The sequence below is a fragment of the Lactuca sativa genome, chromosome 1 (assembly GCF_002870075.4).
Source record: "Lactuca sativa cultivar Salinas chromosome 1, Lsat_Salinas_v11, whole genome shotgun sequence".
NCBI lineage: Eukaryota > Viridiplantae > Streptophyta > Magnoliopsida > Asterales > Asteraceae > Lactuca > Lactuca sativa.
In genome coordinates this window covers 176,211,808-176,233,073 of record NC_056623.2, presented here as the reverse complement: position 1 = coordinate 176,233,073, position 21,266 = coordinate 176,211,808, and the positions used below count along the sequence as shown (strand labels likewise).

General features: G+C 36.2%; 1 protein-coding gene across 2 annotated transcripts; it reads right to left on the bottom strand.

The window, feature by feature from the left end:
- Positions 1 to 1,350: 1,350 nt before the first annotated feature.
- On the bottom strand, positions 1,351 to 7,503 carry LOC111900131 (sister chromatid cohesion 1 protein 3). Of its 2 annotated transcripts, XR_006183681.2 has the most exons (15): positions 7,131 to 7,503; positions 6,429 to 6,687; positions 6,288 to 6,334; positions 6,145 to 6,194; positions 5,996 to 6,063; positions 5,487 to 5,869; positions 4,792 to 4,912; positions 4,560 to 4,696; positions 3,992 to 4,491; positions 3,613 to 3,652; positions 2,685 to 2,769; positions 2,462 to 2,603; positions 1,827 to 1,962; positions 1,573 to 1,650; positions 1,351 to 1,459 (listed from the first exon to the last, which is right to left on the bottom strand). XR_006183681.2 is itself a non-coding variant. In XM_023896001.3 (14 exons), exons 1-13 carry the CDS (start codon positions 7,252 to 7,254, stop codon positions 1,858 to 1,860), a joined length of 2,061 nt encoding a protein of 686 aa, XP_023751769.1. In that variant the 5' UTR covers positions 7,255 to 7,503; the 3' UTR covers positions 1,351 to 1,650; positions 1,827 to 1,857. The 2 variants fall into 2 exon arrangements, 1 of the variants encoding a protein (XP_023751769.1); XM_023896001.3 differs by having other exon boundaries at positions 1,351 to 1,650.
- Between the last annotated feature and the right edge of the window lie 13,763 nt (positions 7,504 to 21,266).

Below are 21,266 nucleotides of genomic sequence, written 5' to 3'. Positions count from 1 at the left end.
TTATAGGTACCCAAAGCAGCACCATGGGATTGATGACCACGATAATTGATTTTATTGCCAATTTTCCTTTTATGGGGAAATATGCTGAAAATCCAATTTTCTTAAAGTCAAAAGTTATTTTTTGGAGAGATTTTTTCAAGTTGTATTGGTAATTTTCATTTTTGGAAAACTACTAAAAATCCAATTTTCTGAGAGTACTATATGACATTTTCGACATGTTTTGCTTAAAGTTGTTTCTGTTAGTTTACATTTTTTTTGGAACTACAATCTTGTATTAAATAAAAATGTTGAATTTTTTAGTGTTTTTTAGTTTTTGACGGATTTACCCTTGATATTGGGAGGCAGTGAATATTGAAGATATTGTTGGAGTTTGCTATCGGGACTTTTGGAAAGCCCTTGTTGACAATTTTGCCCCTGCTTTTGACTTCTGAATTCCCCTTCATAGTGGAAGTTTCTTCTTCGCTTCATGTTGTTGCTTAAATGCTCAATGCTAGAGATGAAAAACCATTTGTCAAAATTCAGGCTGTGGAATTCAGGCCTAAAATGTGTGAAAATCATATTAAATACAATGTCATCATTTTCTTCTAAAAAACACAAAAAATAAAAAAAAAAATAAAAAGGTTATGTTGGAGGCTTCTTTTTCGCTAGACGAAGTCAAGAATGCAGTTTGGAGTTGTGGCAATGATAAAGCACCGGGCCTAGATGGCCTTACTTTCAAGTTCTTGAAGGAGTTTTGGGATCTTTTAAAAGATGATATTTTAGATATTTGAAAGATTTCGAAGACACGGGATTGAAAAGTAATGGTTGTAATGCTTCTTTTATCTCTTTAATTCCGAAGAAGTCGGATCCTCTAGTTTTAAATAATTATAGACCAGTAAATCTTATTGGTTGCATGTATAAAATTCTTTCCAAACTTCTTGCCTTGAGACTTAGGAAGGTTTTGAGTAATGCCATTAGTTTAGAGCAATCGACTTACGTGGAAGGTAGAAGCATACTCGATGGCCCCCTTGTTATAATGAACTTTACTCTTGGGCGAAGAAAGTTAAAAATCAAGTTCTTATTTTTAAAGTTGATTTTGAGAAAGCATTTGACGCTTTTAATTGGAGTTATTTAGATTCGATTCTTGATCAAATGATCTTTGGGGACAAATGGAGAAAATGGATGAAAGGATGTCTATCTTCCGGAAAAATTTCCATTTTGGTGTCATAATCTTAAGTTAGTATCATGCCATAAACCAATATCAATGTTAAATTTTAGTTTCATAATCTTAAGTTAGTATTTACTAAACAACGAAACAATCTCATCTAGGCATTATTCCAGTAACAGGGAAAGTATCCTATGAAACAAAGCTTCAAAATCCCACAAAACCTTGATAATTTATCATTCATAAAATTTACAAATAAAGTTAAACATTAGGTAGTTATCCGGCAACTTAAGTTCAGCTAAAAACCCAAATACCCTACACCAAAAAATAAATTAAATTGCTTCCAAAGACTTCAACAAAACGTAAAAACCAAAATGGAGGAAGAACAACAGAATTATTGAGCAAACTGTAGAAGACAATAACTTAACTTGATCATATCAGGCTTCCTCCAGTAATCATCCATCCAAACTTTACACAGATGTATGATCATGCAGCATTCAAATCAACTGCAATATCAAAACACAACAAGATGTTGGTTTTTGGAAAATTGTAAAAAATAAAAAGAAATCAAATTCATTAATATGGTTTTAATAAGAAATGATTAAAAAAAAAAATTCAAAGTATATTGCTATTTGTTCCATTCAACAACTTTAAATTCAACTGTAGAATACAAATATCTTACCAATATATGCACCCATAGCCTTGGAGCTTATTTAGTTGGAGAACTGATGCTTTGCAAGCTTAGAGGTGACCTTCAGAATGATATCACCATATGGTTCATCTTGCTTTACTTCAACAAGATCACAGCTCTTCAAGACCTGAATCATTCATGGTTTAAAAATACCAAAACAATCAAACAAGAAAGTTTGAATTTTATCAAGCTTAGAGGTCACCTTCAGAATGATATCACCTACATCCTACTTTTATTTATTCTTATTACACTATTGTACTTTGAAAAACTATCATGATAACAGCAATGTGGTCCAACTACAAAGTAATTCTACTGCAACTATATGCTACATTTTCCAAAGTATGTCTTAATAAGGAAAAGAAAAATGTAAAAGTATAATGCTATATTTTTGTAGAATCTTCAAAGAGTGTCTTGTTGAAAAAGAATAAAAAGTAGATAAATGAAAGTAAAATGCGATAACACACAAACAAATGAAAGCACATGGCTATTTCTTGTGTTATTCCTTCCTTATAAAACGATTTAGTTTAGAATGAACTTATAAACACTAAACACAATGCTTCAAAAAGTCATCCGATTTTCAAAGTCAACAAATATATAATTTTAAAAAAAAAAAAAAAGAAACTTACCAGTGTCTCATAAAACATTCGAGCACATACTTTTCTTCTTTTTCCTTCAAGAATGGTGTTCAAACTAACAGATCCTGCATTCTGTAGTGTAGAAGAAGAAGGGGTGGCTGATGACTTTTCCTTTATATATTGTGCCACAGCTCTGAACCACCATCACCAAATTAATTAAATAAATAAAAACTTAAACAGTATAAATTTATTTACGTTCAAGAACATTAATTACCTAGTTCTTGCTTGCAATGAACCAATTTCTGGTGGTGATCTTTGTCTAGCAGATGAATAATCTGATTGAGGGGTACCCCTTAAACCTGTAAATCATGGTGAGTGAGACATAATATATATATATATATATATATATATATATATATATATATATATATATATATGTTATTACAATTCACAACCATCATAGAAACATGTGGTATGCTGAATTTCAAGTCAAACAAAGAAAATAGCAATGTACTTCCATTAATTGTACGTTATAGAATCTTTAATTTTTACTTTTTCTTCCTATTACACTAAAGCATTGTAATTTGAATAACCTACCCAATTATAGCAATGACATCCATATATAGATCAATTTTTACTGCTTTAACTCGAAAATAAAAAAATTCAAAGTATAATAGTATGAAAAAGAAAAAAGCTAAAATCACAATGCTATAATTTGTTGGATTTTTTTATGATAAGAAAAAAAAATGAAAGTCTGTTGGGTGAAAGCACATTGCTATATCTTGAATTTAGCCTTCAAGAAAATACTAACAATGTATGTACAAATACAAGTGATGTTGGTTGCAAAGAAGCTGATCTTCAAACCACAAACAAAATCATGTCAATTTAGATAAAAAAAAATAACTCCTCTGATGACAAATGCCTATAGCATTTCATTAGTTTTTTTAATCACCTATTTTAGACTAAAGATTTTCTCACATAGTCCTTTCCATATGAAGGTAAATTTTCTGGTATATCGCACATATATTGGTGGTAAGCACACAGTTACAATTTCTCCTGAATAAAAGAAAACAATCTCTTCTCCTTTTTCATTTTAAAACAACTCAATTGATTCTCATAAGTCAAAAATGTACTCTTTTACCCTAAAGAAATTGCAGTTGAAAATAAAATATAAACAATGCAATGCTAAAAACTCCACTTACTCATTGGTGAACCACCATCCTCTTCAATAAAAGCCAGCTCCTGAAACAGAAATGCAGTAGTAGTGAGTTTCAAATACTCAACCAAGTAACCTTATTCAAGCATAGTACTTTAAAAGAAGTAGCCAAAAAAGCATTCTTTCACTTTTTTGTTATAAATTGAAAAATCAGTCCAGTTATAGCAGTGAAGTTTGCTTTGTATTGCGATGAGATTGGTATAATTACTCTGAATTTTTCTAGTACAATACTGTAATATGTAGAAATATAAGTAGAACACTGTTATAAAAACATCAAAGAAGATGCATTGCTATATTAACCCAAATTTTTTTTAAAAAAAAAAACAATTGAATTGATGGTATTTGAAAGATTAAATTTGACTTACTCCAGCATCAGCATCATCAAGCTCAGGAATATCAGATAGAGCTCCAGTGTTGTCAAAGCCATGATGATCTTGGAAGAATGTGGCAGGCGTTTCCACGTCAGATAGAAAAGATCCAGTAGATGATGTGGGGTCTGGTGTGGACCCTATTGTTGTCTGAAAAGGATATGATCTGGACCCTCCTACATCAGTGGTATTGGTCATGGCAGGGGTATATTCGTCCATTGGAGGTGGAGAAGAGAATGATGTATTATTATTATGATCCGGAGAATATGTTGGTATCATATTGACATCATTGGGGCCAGGGCCCACATTCTCACGTTGATGTTCGATTTCCATCTCAGCTTCTTCTTCAATGTGAATCTGATGAGCTCTTGAGCCCACATTCTCAGGTTGATGTTCATGTTCGATTTCCATCTCAGCTTCTTCTTCGATGCGAATCTCATGAGCTCTTGATGACATGTAGCCACCATCAAAAAGTTTACAAAGATTATCAGACAGTCCTGCACCATGCATGCATGTTTTATTAAATAATATTTCTTTTAATTAAAATAAATAAATCACTACTAACCAGTAAATACAGGTTCAAACAAGACTTTTTCCTTTTTACGGATATTGTTTACCCTCCCAACATCCAAAGAAGAACAGGCGACTCCTTTTCTCTTCCGTAACAAGTTGCTGTGATCTTTTAAAGATTTTTCCATGAACCTAAATTAACCATAAAAACCATCTCATCAGTCCTCACAAACACCATAAATATATTAATGTTTTTACATGAAATGTAGATAGATAAGATTCCATACTCATTAGTTAAGACTATAGCTTCATCATATTTTATCTTTCTCCGTTTTGCTCTTGGCTGTTTGGCTACAAGAGCTAGCTCAGGCTCAGGCTCAGGCTCAACTGGTGGAGTTGGTGCTACCTCTGCACACACTTATAAGTCAGGTCTTGCATATTTATGTACAAAAAAAAAAACAGAGAAACAATTGCACTTTCAAGTTTCATCATTTTATTCATTCAGCCACTTTTCCCAGGCTATTTAGAAAAACCATTTTAGGACAATGTACCAAAAGGAAGTTATTTGAGTTTAAGTTTATGTGTGGCTAAATACATGAGAAAAGCACAACACGCTTTCACTATTTTATAAATTTAGCTATTGAACTATTACTTTTATTGATTTAGCCACTTAACTATTATGATAATAAGTATAAGAACATTGAAGTAGCTAAATCAAAAAAAATGATGAATGTATGTTGTGTTTTTTGTATTCTAAGCAGGAAAAAGAGTTTTTTAAAAGCAAACTACAAACATTACCACTACACATTGGGCAACTTTGTGGTTTAACCACTAAGAATTTCAAAACATAAAAGTTTCAAACATTTTTCCAAACTAACCTTGTTACCTCTTATCTTAGGATTCATCTATAACTTTATTATATCAAATTTACCAGTAATATAAGCATTTTGACATAAAATAATTAATTAAAAAGGCTACTCACCATACAAGACAGGTGGGTCGGAGTTATGATTGACTGATTCTGAATGAGTTGAAGTTGAATGTAGCGGAGGAGTTTGGTGAGGTGGCACAAAGAGTCCATCAGCTTCATCCATTGTTGGTAGAGCGCTTTGATTTGATATCTCTATCTCATTCACCAACTCTGGGTCTGGTTCCACCCTGTCTGGAAGACTTACATGACTTGGCGGACTCATATGAAAATAATCATTATTATGAATAGCATCAGCAGCAGCATCACGTATCACTTCAGGTGAAGCTGTATCATTCTCATTGCTGAACATGTCACTACTTTGCCCTTGATGACTAGGACCAGGATCTTGAAAACCAGTAGTAGTAATTCTTACAGGTGGAGTTTCAGGAATAGCACTGCAAACATTAAATATGCAAAAACTATACTATGAAAAAAAATCATACCACATTGGCACTGAAAAGTAGTTTGATTAATCTAAATGATAGCTTTTTTATTGAAAGTAATTTATATCATAAGCATACCTTTCGACAACTGGCATCCCTCTTGACTGTGAATCATTCCCAGAGAGAGATGGATTGCTGGAGGCATCCTACAAAAGCATTAGTATCTGATGTTAGGCTTTCATGAAAAAGAAATAAATGTCACAATAAAATACAGCTATCACACTTACCTCGCCAAATGAAATCACAATATATCCTGAAGGAATTTGATCTCTATTTTCTGATATTGGTACAAGGAACATTTTGTGGGGATAAGCTAAACATTTTGACATAAACTTTCAGAAATTGTATGCAAGCTCACATAACATCTTACCTGAGAGTGTAATATCTTCATGGCGCCTTAAGTGGGTGTCGGGGGACCTATAAATTTATTTTAAAAAAAAAAGAGTCAAACTATGTCGTAAATCATCAAAATGACACTGATTTCATTCTAAAGAAAATATGCAGTTCATACCCAAATGGATCATAGTCATCAACATCCATTAAGTCGAGATCAAATCTATCAGGCAATGTGATGGAATCAAATTTTGCTTGATTGGCATCTTCTGGCAGATTAATGTCTGCATTTGCATAGACCTTGCTTATGTCTATACGTAGGACATTATAGTCATGCTGGAGATACTCGACTTTCTTTGAATATATCCGAACAACACCAAGCAGGAGATGACCAGACATTCTTAATGCAATTGGTACTTGTGGATTCATTATTTGCTCTACAAAAACATGTTAGATTGATACATCAGAAAGAAAAAGAAAAAAAAAAGTAGCCATAATATAATGATTCAACATCTGAGCATGGAAGTTCATGTGATCTTGACAGAAAGTTATTGTATTTACCTATGTACGTATATTTCAAAAAATAAATTTACAGGCAGAAAGCCCATAACCAGATAACAGCTGTGCGTCCTTGAGATTTTTCGTGCAAATAAAAAAAATGTTTCTAAAGATAACTGAAACACAAAATAGGCCATAGCTTAAGAGACCCTAAGTACAATGAGAACGATGTTACATCCAATTGAAATAAGAAAACAAAATGTTCAGCAACACTAACTGATAAAGAAACCCAAATAAAATACTAAAGTACGCAACTTTCAACCATAAAATATAACATAAGTTGCAGATTAAACAGAAAGAAAAGTTGAAATCAAGAACGAACCAACAGTAGAGGGGATATTGACGGTGATATAGTTGGATTTCTTGAGCTTGTTTTGGAGATGGGCGGCGCACCACACCGTGCCCAATGGACCTTTTCTTGCAAGTAGATTGTGCGAATAGAACATTTTCAAAGTTAGCTTTTTTTTGTACCTACTGTGAGATTTTAGAGAGACAACTGGGGGAGAAGAAGATTATCTGCTCGAGAAACGGAGTTAGGGTTAAAATTTAGGGGGAGGTTTTCGGGGAGCGGGAAAGAATTGGCGCCATTAAAGAGAAAATGTGACACGATTACGTTTTGAAATACGACATGGGCTGGACCGTTATTGGGCCAGAAAAGTAGAGTTTCCTTTTTATTATTGCTAAATGCGTAAATTATTATATAAAGCTAGATTTTTTTTTAATCTCATTCATTTAAAATCTTTTTTTTTAACTTTCTTTCACCACATTCATTTGAAACTCCCATGACTTTTCAATTTCTTTATAATAATATTATAAATAAGTTAAATAATGTTCTATAAACAATAAAATTGTGTTTTATTACAATGTTTGCATCCCCCATCGATGGTGAGAGTAAACAAGATAATGTTTCATCTTCTATAATTAGAAAAGGTTGTGAAATGTTTCAAAGGGATCAAACCATAAGAACTTCTTCATGCCTACCTTTGTAGAATTTTGAATGTATTATTTGGTGAGATTGTCTATATTGCCAAGTGTACAATTAACTTTTAGAATTCCAAAATGGTTTTGAATCGAATTTTTTTAGGTTTAAATCGTGTTTCAGTTGGAAAAAAAATTATGTAGTTGGGTATACTGAGTTGAACCGGAGCTGGATCAATTTGGACCGATAAATGAATCATTTTCTTTTCACAACAAACATTTGAAACTCCCATGATTTTCCAAATTATTTTTAATAATATTATAAATAAGTTACATAATTTTATATAAATATAAAAAAGCATCTACCTAAACCTAAAATTATGACTGTTTGAAAAATCACTTTGATTCAAAAGCACGAAATATATACAAACCGGGTTTCACTAGAAAAAAGATATATATGTAGTTTGGTATATTAGTTGAATCGGTCCGAGTTTGATCTATTTGGACTATAAAAGAACCATTTTCCTTTCACTACATACATTTGAAGCTCCCATGATTTTTCAAATTGTTTCCAATGATATTTTAAAAAAGTTACATAATGTTATATAAATATAAAAAACATTTACCTAAACATAAAATTATAATTGTTTGAAAATTCTATTTGATCAAAAGCACGAAATATATATGCATATTATATTTTATAAATTAATCTTAAATATTACTAAAAGAGAAACCTTATTACATCATCTTAAATAATCTGGACCATTGATTGTATTTCAATCTTATTGTTTCACCCTTAGATCAAATTGCTGACATCATCTTCCCCATATGGAATGTATTTAATTCCAATAAATGTTTTTCAATCATCAATTAATAACTTACATTCATTGAAATGAAATATATTTAATTCCAATAAAAGTTTTCCATATTTTACATCTTGAATTTTTAGTTATGAAAATTTTAATATGGTCAATTTAAAAACATATTACTAACAAATCATTTCAATCAAGACCTTAATATCAACCATTAATATAAATCCATCTATATTAGTAAACCATTAATATAAAATCTTTTTTTATTAGGAAATCATTAATACCTAAAAATCATATTCAAATTATCACATACATATACGATTCATCATTGAATCCGCGACTTACATTTATTTTCAATCGTTTCTTTTCATCAAATCTTCTCCTACAACATCGTTAATATTGCTTATAACTTCCATCATCATTCTCTACTATAAACATTCGCTATTGTGCGTTAGAAGGTCAGTACCTTCTTTCGCTTTTATATTTTTTTCGATTATTTTTTGTTCCCATATCAAATGTATGTATTCATATATTTCGATTTTCTTTGTCACAAATTACATGAAATTAGTTAACTACTTTTTCTGAAACTTTTCAAATAAACATGAAAAGATATTAGGTACCTTTAACAAAACAAAAATTAACTATATTGAGAACTGACATTAATTACGAAAATGTTACTTTTATATATTAGAGATAATTATGATTTTTTTTAAATTTTTATGTCATAAGAATCCGGTTAATTTTGGCATGATTATAAAATATCGTTGAAATTATTATGTTTTTGTATATCATATCAACCTTGTAACATCCAAAATTTCAAAACAATTAAAACTTTTCAAAATCACCCATTTTATTAACATTGTTGTAAAAAGGTTTTCAATACATTATTAAGCAGAGTAATTTCCCAGGTTCATGTCATAAAACACCAACGCGTGAAACGGTACGATCACGCATTTGCCTTGCCACAGACTCTTGAGAACCTGAAACATAAAACCACAACTGTAAGCCCGAAAGCTTAGTGAGATACCCCCAGAATACCAACCACATATACGCCTTTCCAAGCCCTGACCTTCCGGTCCCTGTGTCTCAGGGGACTTCCGTCCCTGCTGGGTAAACCTTCCGGTCCTACCCACGTCGACCTTCCGGTCCATCACACAACATAATCGCCTTCCGGCCCATAACATATTGCCTTCCGGCCCATGACATATTGCCTTCCGGCCCATAACATATATTGCCTTCCGGCCCATAAGCATAAAATGCATATACAACATAACGAATAATCATATAGCAGTTCATAGACAACAATCGATCAACAGATTACATATCATAGCATTACTCTAACAAGATACCGGTCTAGCCGGTCACTATCATAACATTACCCTATGAATCAGTCAACATACTAAATGCATACATACGCCTTTCCAGGCCATGACCTTCCGGTCCACATAGTAATGCCTTCCGGCCCATAACATGTGTTGCCTTCCGGCCCATAACATATAACAACTGACAACTACCCGGATTTCCATCCGATAAAAGGGTTGGCATTGGTGCCATAAACCCTAGCGATATAGTGAGGATAACTCACCTCAAAACTGCCGACTGAACAGATAGCTCAAGCTGCTCCGATCACTGATACGATCTCCACCTCTGGACAGTCACCAATGCACTTAACTCAAACAATAACAACAATTACCAAAATACCCCTGGAACCACTGGTCAATCCTTGGTCAAAGACAAGGTCAAAGTCAACCCCTGACTGACCCTACTCGCCGAGTCAACCCTATGACTCGCCGAGTCCCCATACTCAGAACTTCACTCAACCCGCGATCTAACTCGCCGAGTTCAACGACTCTGAGTCCACTCGCCCTTAACTCACCGATTCCTTAAGACACCCTTTCTACACGTCGAGTATCCCCTTTTTCTCGACGAGTTCCTCCTGGAAGAATCGCGGGGCCACCCCGACTCAACTCGCCGAGTCTGAAGAACAACTCGACGAGTCCCAGTTATTCTTCAAGCTACTCGCCGAGTCTGTTCATCGGACTCGGCGAGTCCATGCCATGCAACCGCTCCAACTGCTTTCTAATGGCAGAACTGCTCCGACCATTCATAGGCCTGGCCTTCCTAGACTGGTCCATCACGTAAGGTCCCCATTTTGGTGCTCATGATACACCCCATGATTCATAACATACATATTGACCTAAGGCATAAGGATTCCAATCCAAAACCTTCATCAATTCCCGAAATGTACAGGCATGGGACATTCTGGACCTCCAAAGGTCCCAATACAGAGTCACAATCGTTTGGGGGACTAGGGTAGCATTCAATCTAATCACAAAAGGGTTCCACAAACCCTAATTCCATAAACACATCAACATAGCAAAGTATACTCGAATTCTTACCTGGATGATGTATTCTCTGTGTCCCCAATCCTCAGAATGTGACTCCCTTGCTGCTCCTTTAGCCAATCCCTTATCTTCCTTGCACAACCACTCTTCTATAATCAACAATGGCCTATAATCCTTGCTCCAGATGCACACAATCGATTTAGGGTTCTTCTCAGAAGACTAAACTGAACAATGACGGCCAATGAGTCCTTTTTATACGTCCCAAACCTGAACGGTTAGGGTTTTCGCTAAACAGCGCAGACTCGCCGAGTCCATATCTGGACTCGTCGAGTCCAGTCGCGAACCCGCGACCAGGTCTGCGATCCTACTCGGCGAGTTTAGGCTCCAACTCGCCGAGTCCCCTCTTAAAACACCCCAAAACATAATTATTACAATACTTGGAATTCCGGGCTGTTACAATTCTCCCCCACTAGGATTAGACTTCGCCCTCGAAGTCTCACTCTGAAAATAGCCCCGGATGCTGCTCCCACATATCACGTTCCAGATCACAGTTCATTTCCGATCCCCTCCGGTGCTGCCACTGAACTAACATCAGAGGTATCTCCTTATTCCTCAGAACCTCGATCTCCCGTTCTCTGATGACCACTGGCTTCTCAGCATAATTCAGGCTTGCATCCACCTGAATGTCTTCTAATGGAACCACTGCCGACTCATCGGCTATATACTTCCTCAATTGCGACACATGAAAACATCGTGGATTTGTCTCAAATCCGTGGGCAACTCCAACCGTTAGGCCACCCGGCCTACCCCCGCAATCACATGAAAAGGCCCAATATACCGGGGCCCCAACTTGTCCCTCTTCCTGAATCGAATCACTCCTCTCCAAGGAGAGGCCTTCAGGAGTACGAGGTCGCCGACCTGAAACTCAAGCTCGGACCGGCGTCTGTCTGCATAACTTTTCCTGTCGGCTCTGGGCGGTCAATAACCTCTGTCTAACCTGCTGAACCTGCTCTGCCGACTGAAGCACGATCTCTGTACTGCACATCACTCTCTGTAACCGAAAATTACCCAAGATGCAACTCTGCTCTAAATCTCAACGATCACTCGACCCATAAGGGTTAGGAACCATGAACCACCGGATCCCCGATCCAAAGCCCACTTTGTCCATTCCGGACCGACCGAGAGATCCATCCTCACTCTCAGAGCAACTCTCACAAGTTCTCCTCTTGCCATCACATACACATGCTGAACTAGCCCCAACACCCGCAGGTTGGAAGACCCGATACACTGATGATATCCTCGAACATCTCCCAAGATGAACCACTACATCCACCCTACACTCTGATCAGAATCACACTGAGAATTTAAGATTCTTTCTCCCCCTGCATCCCTTCTGAGCCTCAACAGACATCCCCAAACCGGATGGGTTCCTACTTCGCTGCCGCGAACACGATGCTCAAAGCCATACTCGAAACACTCTAACCATAACTTCTGTTCCGCAACTTTCACTTTCATGAACTTGCACTCCCCTTCGGAGTTACACACCTTTCTCTTTTCCTTTTCCAAAGAACCCTCTTGGCCATAATGCCACTCCAACCAGTGTCATGGTGCTCGCTCCAAGCGACACCACCCTTTTTGTGTAACCGCTATTCACATACTCTGGTTCTCATTGCAGGGGCTCTCAATCCCATGCACTCTCTCCACTCATCAAATCACTGCCTCAGCTAAACAAGATCACTAACCCGGGGCCAGACCTTCCAATGCGATTACACTGCAACATACACAATCCGCAATCTCAATCTGATCCAGCAATACCAACAGAGTCTCCAGCATGACTGGACCGACTCTCATAACACATACTAGCCACTCGAGGCTATATCCCTGTGGGTCCGTACACCCAAACTCTGCGAACCCTCAGGTTCTAACTCTGGGAACCTTCCGGTTCCAGCTCTAGAAACATGCACAACATAATCCCGTGGGATTAATGCAGTACAACCCATCACGTACCTCAAGCATACAAATACTCTGACCGCATAACCCCGGTAACTTACTCAAGCTTGATCCCGGCCTTCTCTCAGGCCTCCAAAATCAAATGCCCTAGGTCTGTATCCCGCCCCGCATACCCGACACTCGCTCTCGTCGGCCTATACTCTGAGCTGACAAACACTGCTGAATCCCAACAGCTAAGCACCCTCACATACTCATCGATCTCCCGGAGAATTCTCCAATTCTCCCCCACTAAAGCACTAACTAACTGCCACCGATCGTCATTAACGACCTTTCAGAACAATCCTGCACAAAGAGAACATTTACCCACTGACTGCTTCCCACAAGCATAAGCAACCCTCAGCAAAACACATCTCCTCCCTGATCAATCCACTCAAAAGAATCCGGTCTTTCAATTATCCACTCTATGACTGCAGATGCTACCCGACATTCAACCCAGTGCCGCATCTCCACTAACAACCCTCACGAACGATAACCAACGGAATTCCCAACAATAACCCGTAACCAAACCCATAACCTGCCAAAGGATGAATACCACATCGAAAACCGCACTAGGCTATCGGCACCAAAACACCAAACTATAACCATACCAAACCATCAGGGAACAACGAATGCCAAAGCGAAAACCTGAAGCACCAATCCATAACCATGCCAAACCCGCGAAACAACGAATACCGCATCGAAATCCACACAAGATACCAGCACAAAACAATACGCCACAATCAATGCAAGACAATCAAGACATCAAGAAAGCATCATACCCACAGCTGCCTCCGGCACTGCTCCGTCTCCCTCTGCCGCAAGCCGATAAGCACGACCCTGAGCCCTTGGGGCTCCGCTCCATCCTGTCCTCCTCCTGAACTCCTCAAGGTGGCCGGTGCTAGAGCCTGCACCGGTCCTGCAGAAAGCTGTGGACAGTTGACCCTCAAATGTCAATCCTGCCGACACTGATAACAAATCCTCAAATCCCGAATTGGCACTGACTGCCAACAATCCCGTGCACTGTGCCCCTCCTTTCCGCACTTGCGGCGTGCACCACCGGACCAGCAAGCTCCGGTGTAACCCCTCCCACATTTCCCACAAGTGTGGCCGCTTCGATCCCCCATTCTAACATCTACGGTCCTGGACCGTTTCGGTGCCGACTGCGACTGCATCGGGGCCTGCCTCAGCTCATGCAACTGCAACTCAACCTCTAACTCACACCACATGGCGGCCTCCTGCAACTCCAACAAGGTCTCACACCTCTGCGCAGACACGAACTGTCTGATATCCCTCTTGAGCATACTCAGATATCAGGACATCTGAGCCTGCTCCGAAGCGAACTCAGGGCAAAACATCGCCCTCTCAATAAACATCCTGGTGATCTCAGTCACCGACTCCAAATCCTGCTTCAGCTCAAGGAATTCCCGAGCCAATCTCTCCTTTTCATCCCGCGGAACATAGCGAGTACTGAACATCTCTCTGAGTTGATCCCATGAAACCGCAGCTCTTTGCACATCGGAAAAAAAATGACCCTGCAGTCAATCTCTACCAATCCTTCGCTCCGAGCCTCAATAGGTTCAGAACACACCTCACCCTCTGATCAGCAGGGCATAATTCGTGGAGAAACACCCCTCCACGTCTTATAACCATCTCGTAGCAACAATTGGGTCCTAAACTCCATCGAATGTGGGAGGCTTCGTATAATAGAAGTTCCGATACTGAAACCCCGACTAGGTCTTCCCTTTGCCGCTACTACAGCCGTTGTAACCGCCGCGGCAGCCGTCTCTGCGAGAGCCGCATATTGCTCATTAAACTCCTCAACCATGGCGGTCCTGATCGACCCAAACCATTCTGGCAACTCAGCCCGTAACAATACAGCAACCTCATCACGCAGGATCTCGCGAATCCTCGCATCCCGCTCGCTCGTGCTCGTCCGATCGATAACCTCCGACGGCACCGATTCACCCGGAACTCGCTCCCCCGCTCCCGATCCTGATCCGGATCCACTATCATCATGCCTCGAAATCTCTATACTGAAGGCACCCTACCAATCTCAGACACTTCCCACAATCCTGGGATCCAACCCTCGCAATCCTACCCTAGAGACCATGGTTTCCCTGATACGCGTATGGGTCCTGTGCTTTCAGTAGTACGGGCCCATACTACCTTCCACACCTACCCATATTTGTATGAAGTACTACCACAATACCCTAGGGAACATGCATAACAACTATCAACCCTCACCACTAGAGGAACACTGAGAATATCCCATAAGGGACCCTAGGCTACAGGCATCACAAATCAGGCAACATTATCATGAATTCCTGAAGATCCCTAGCCTAACTCTAGCATGCTGTTCTATCAAGCTCAATAAAACAAATATCACGTATGGTATCTTGGGGTTACTTACTGGCTCCGGCTGATCGTACCTCCGCGTCCTCCTTTTACTAAATTTGAAAACCATTTTAATTTCTCATTTTAATTTCTCTTTTTAAAATCCTCCTCGATTTGAGACTGGAGTCACACGAATGTTTCCCCAATTCACTCAAACCAAGACTCTGATACCAACTTGTAACATCCAAAATTTCAAAACAATTAAAACTTTTCAAAATCACCCATTTTATTAACATTGTTGTAAAAAGGTTTTCAATACATTATTAAGCAGAGTAATTTCCCAGGTTCATGTCATAAAACACCAACGCGTGAAACGGTACGATCACGCCTTTGCCTTGCCACAGACTCTTGAGAACCTGAAACATAAAACCACAATTGTAAGCCCGAAAGCTTAGTGAGATACCCCCAGAATACCAACCACATATACGCCTTTCCAGGCCCTGACCTTCCGGTCCCTGTGTCTCAGGGGACTTCCGTCCCTGCTGGGTAAACCTTCCGGTCCTACCCACGCCGACCTTCCGGTCCATCACACAACATAATCGCCTTCCGGCCCATAACATATTGCCTTCCGGCCCATGACATATTGCCTTCCGGCCCATAACATATATTGCCTTCCGGCCCATAAGCATAAAATGCATATACAACATAACGAATAATCATATAGCAGTTCATAGACAACAATCGATCAACAGATTACATATCATAGCATTACTCTAACAAGATACCGGTCTAGCCGGTCACTATCATAACATTACCCTATGAATCAGTCAACATACTAAATGCATACATACGCCTTTCCAGGCCATGACCTTCCGGTCCACATAGTAATGCCTTCCGGCCCATAACATGTGTTGCCTTCCGGCCCATAACATATAACAACTGACAACTACCCGGATTTCCATCCGATAAAAGGGTTGGCATTGGTGCCATAAACCCTAGCGATATAGTGAGGATAACTCACCTCAAAACTGCCGACTGAACAGATAGCTCAAGCTGCTCCGATCACTGATACGATCTCCACCTCTGGACAGTCACCAATGCACTTAACTCAAACAATAACAACAATTACCAAAATACCCCTGGAACCACTGGTCAATCCTTGGTCAAAGACAAGGTCAAAGTCAACCCCTGACTGACCCTACTCGCCGAGTCAACCCTATGACTCGCCGAGTCCCCATACTCAGAACTTCACTCAACCCGCGATCTAACTCGCCGAGTCACCCCAAGACTCGCCGAGTTCAACGACTCTGAGTCCACTCGCCCTTAACTCACCGATTCCTTAAGACACCCTTTCTACACGTCGAGTATCCCCTTTTTCTCGACGAGTTCCTCCTGGAAGAATCGCGGGGCCACCCCGACTCAACTCGCCGAGTCTGAAGAACAACTCGACGAGTCCCAGTTATTCTTCAAGCTACTCGCCGAGTCTGTTCATCGGACTCGGCGAGTCCATGCCATGCAACCGCTCCAACTGCTTTCTAATGGCAGAACTGCTCCGACCATTCATAGGCCTGGCCTTCCTAGACTGGTCCATCACGTAAGGTCCCCATTTTGGTGCTCATGATACACCCCATGATTCATAACATACATATTGACCTAAGGCATAAGGATTCCAATCCAAAACCTTCATCAATTCCCGAAATGTACAGGCATGGGACATTCTGGACCTCCAAAGGTCCCAATACAGAGTCACAATCGTTTGGGGGACTAGGGTAGCATTCAATCTAATCACAAAAGGGTTCCACAAACCCTAATTCCATAAACACATCAACATAGCAGAGTATACTCGAATTCTTACCTGTATGATGTATTCTCTGTGTCCCCAATCCTCAGAATGTGACTCCCTTGCTGCTCCTTTAGCCAATCCCTTCTCTTCCTTGCACAACCACTCTTCTATAATCAACAATGGCCTATAATCCTTGCTCCAGATGCACACAATCGATTTAGGGTTCTTCTCAGAAGACTAAACTGAACAATGACGGCCAATGAGTCCTTTTTATACGTCCCAAACCTGAACGGTTAGGGTTTTCGCTAAACAGCGCAGACTCGCCGAGTCCATATCTGGACTCGTCGAGTCCAGTCGCGAACCCGCGACCAGGTCTGCGATCCTACTCGGCGAGTCTAGGCTCCAACTCGCCGAGTCCCCTCTTAAAACACCCCAAAACATAATTATTACAATACTTGGAATTCCGGGCTGTTACAAACCTACTTTTTTTTATCTTTATATAATAACAATAAAATTTATTAATTTACACAACAAATATAGATATTTCAAATTTTGTAATATTATTATACCTTACAAAATACAACTCCCTCCAAAATAAATTTTCGCCAGTAATTTCATCCATAATTTCAACAAATTTAAATTTGTATTTTCTTTATATAAATTTTTTTAATGATCCTGATTTTTTTTTCTCCAAAAGTATATCAAACATTTACGTCTTAGATAATGCTGCCCTATTATAATTATTATTTTCCAAAAATATATCCGTTTAATGAGGAATTTGATATAATAAAGGAAGTGAATGTTAATTAAAATGAGATATATATTCCATAATTATTACATGAGTTTATTAAAAAAAATTAATATCAATGTGTAAACATTAAGCATTTTTAAAGTGAAATTTTAGAATACATACAAACGATGATGTTGTACAATGAAATATAAAATTGAATAAACTGAAAAAAAAACATTATTAAAGCAGTCAATCTTGAAAATAACATAGTTATGAAAAATTATAAAGTAAGATAAAAATTATAAGATATTAGGAGATTTGTTAAAAGTACATTTAGTAAAAGCGTTACGGTTATTAAAAAAAATAAGACCGTTAAGATTAGTGAAAATACAATATATAAACTAAATTATCACAATAGTAATGAAATGTCATTATTTGATATTTCATATAATTGAAAGATATATCAAATTACATTGATGATATACTAAAATTATTCAAAATGCTTATAAATATATAAATATAATAACTATATAAGATGAGGAAAGTCGTTCAACTAATAAAACAAAAAATGATGTCTACAAAGAGATCTTTCAATGATTATATATATTTATCGTTTTCAATGTATTTTCTACACATTTCAATAATACCAATAACCATATATTTTTTTATAATCATTATACAATATCTATAAACGATTATATGTTTTTTTATGCGTTTCCCGCGTTTAACGCGGGCTATAATCTAGTTCTTTTTATAATGAACTTTTGAATCTTGAAAATACGTATAATCAAACTTTTTATATTAAGTACCTAACTAAATTTATGATTTTATAATTGAACAAAAAGTTATTCAATAAAAACTTACTTTTTTGGATAGTAACTTACGAGATTATAGAAAATAAAATCATTGAACAATAAAGAAAGGGTAAACAAAAGAAAGAGTGTTTTACTAAATAAGTTGAATAATGTTTTATTAACAAGAAAGCGTGTTTTATTACAATGTTTTCATCCCACATCGATGGTGAGAGTAAACAAGAGAACGTTTCTTCTTCTATAAATAGGAAAGATTGTGAAATATTTCAAAGGGACCAAACCATGAGAACTTCCTTATGCCTACCTTTTTAGGATGTTGAGGGTATTCTTTGGTGAGATTATCTTTATTGGCAACTGTCCATTTAAGTTTTAGAATCCCAAAAATGGTTTTGAACAAGATTTTTTTAGGTTCAAACAGAGTTTCAATTGAAAACCGTTATGTAGTTTGGTATATTGAGTTGAATCGGTCTAAGTTTGGTCAATTTGGACCGATAAAGGAAGCATTTTCCTTTCAGCACATACATTTGAAACTCCCATGATTTTTCAAATTATTTCTAATAATATTATAAATAAGTTACATAAACATAAAATTATAATTGTTAGAAAAATAAATTTGATTCAAAAACACAAAATATATACAAACCGGGTTTCAGTAGAAAAAATGTTATTTAGTTTGGTATATTAAGCTGAATCGGTCCGAGTTTGATCAATTTGGACCAATAAATGAAGCATTTTCCTTTCACCACATACATTTTAAACTCTCATGATTATTCAAATTGTTTATAATAATATTATAAGTTACATAATGTTATATAAATATAAAAAAAATCTACCTAAACATAAAATTATAATTGTTTGAAAATCACTTTGATTCAAAAAACACGAATTATATACTCGATTATATTTTATAAATGAATTCATTTTATAATGACATTTTGAATCATGAAAATACATATAAACAAACTTTCTATATTAAGTACCTAACTTAATTTATGATTTTAGAATTTAACAAAAAGTTATTTAATAATTTTTTTTTATAGCAACTTACGAGATTACTGAAAATGGAACTATTGAATAATAAATTTTTTGGATAACGTTTTATTTTTATTATTTAATATTTTATTTAACAAAATGAAATTATTGGCAAATAAAGAAATGAGTTCAATTAAAATGTCTTCATCCCACATTGATCGTGAGAGTAAACAAGAGAATGTATTTTCCTCTATAAATAGGAAAGGCCGTGAAATATTTTAAAGAGACTAAACCAAGAGATCTTCCTTGCATCTAACTTTGTAGGACGTTGAGTGTATTCTTTGATGAGATTGTCTTTGTCGACAAGTGACCAATTAAATTTCAGAATTTCGAAAATGATTTTGGATCGTATCTTTTAGATTTGGATCGAGTTTAATAAGGATTTGAGTGTCTTCTCGCTGAGTTAGGCAAACTCGTTTCCATTGGAGGCCGAGTTTAAGTAACATGTCGAGTATTTGGTTTGTGTTAACCAAGTTTTACAGCCCTGTAGTACAATTTAAAGTTGTAACCTTATAAAATACGTCACTATTATCATATGTTCTACATAATTATTGTAATATTTATGATACAAAACATTTTTTTTTATCTATTTAAGATAAAAAGTTGTCTTTATTATCATATGTTATACAGAATGATAAAATTTAAGATATATAAAAGACTTATCTATTATTGTATTTTCTATATAATGATAATATTTAATATAAACGTTTTAATTTAATATAAAATTATTATTTAATAGATAACAATAACGATTTATTTATTTTTAATTTTTTTTTTCTATTTTAATCATATAACTTTGTATATGCAAAACAACTTCAAGTTTCAACTTTATCTCTTATAATATAGTTCAACATAATACCAATAGTAAAAATCACTTTTTATATTTTTTATGAAATTATTATTTAATTGTTAATAACAATGATTTAGTTATTTTTAATATAAAATATTTTTTTATATCCCAAGCAACGCACGGGCATTCGCCTTATATATATATATATATATATATATATATATATATATATATATATATATATATATATATATATATATATATATATTAAAGCGAATGAAAGGTTTCAATAGGAAACTTTCCATGTTTATAATTTTAACACTATATTTTTACTTTTTCTTAATTTTGTCACTAAAGTTTCAACAAACTTTTTATTTTATAATTTTACCACTTTATTTTTACTTCTTCATATTTTTGCCACTAAGCTTTCACTTTTACTTCTTTAAAACCCTTTTTTTTTTATTCTTTTATAATTTTACCAATTTATTTTTACTTTTTTTATAGTTTTGCCACTAAAGTTTCAACAAACTTCTTCTCTTTATAGTTTTTGTACTTTATTTTTACTAATTTTGCCACTAAAGTTTCAACAAAATTTTCCTATTTATAATTTTGACACTTTATTTTTATTTCTTTATATTTTTGTCACTAAACTTTCACCCGTGCAACGCACGGACATTTTCCTAGTTAAAATCATGTATCGTATGGCAAAAGACATATATGACATAAATACATTAAAGCCTTTATTTATTTTTCTAGAAGTATACGATTTTTTTTGTGTTTATTTAGGTTCACTAACATTGGAAGTTTGTAACTTTTTTGTTTAATTTTACCTTTTTGTATTTTTGATTCGTTAAAACTTTTATGTTTGGTAAAAAAGAAATTAAATATCCTCCTACTTTTTGTTCCTACATAT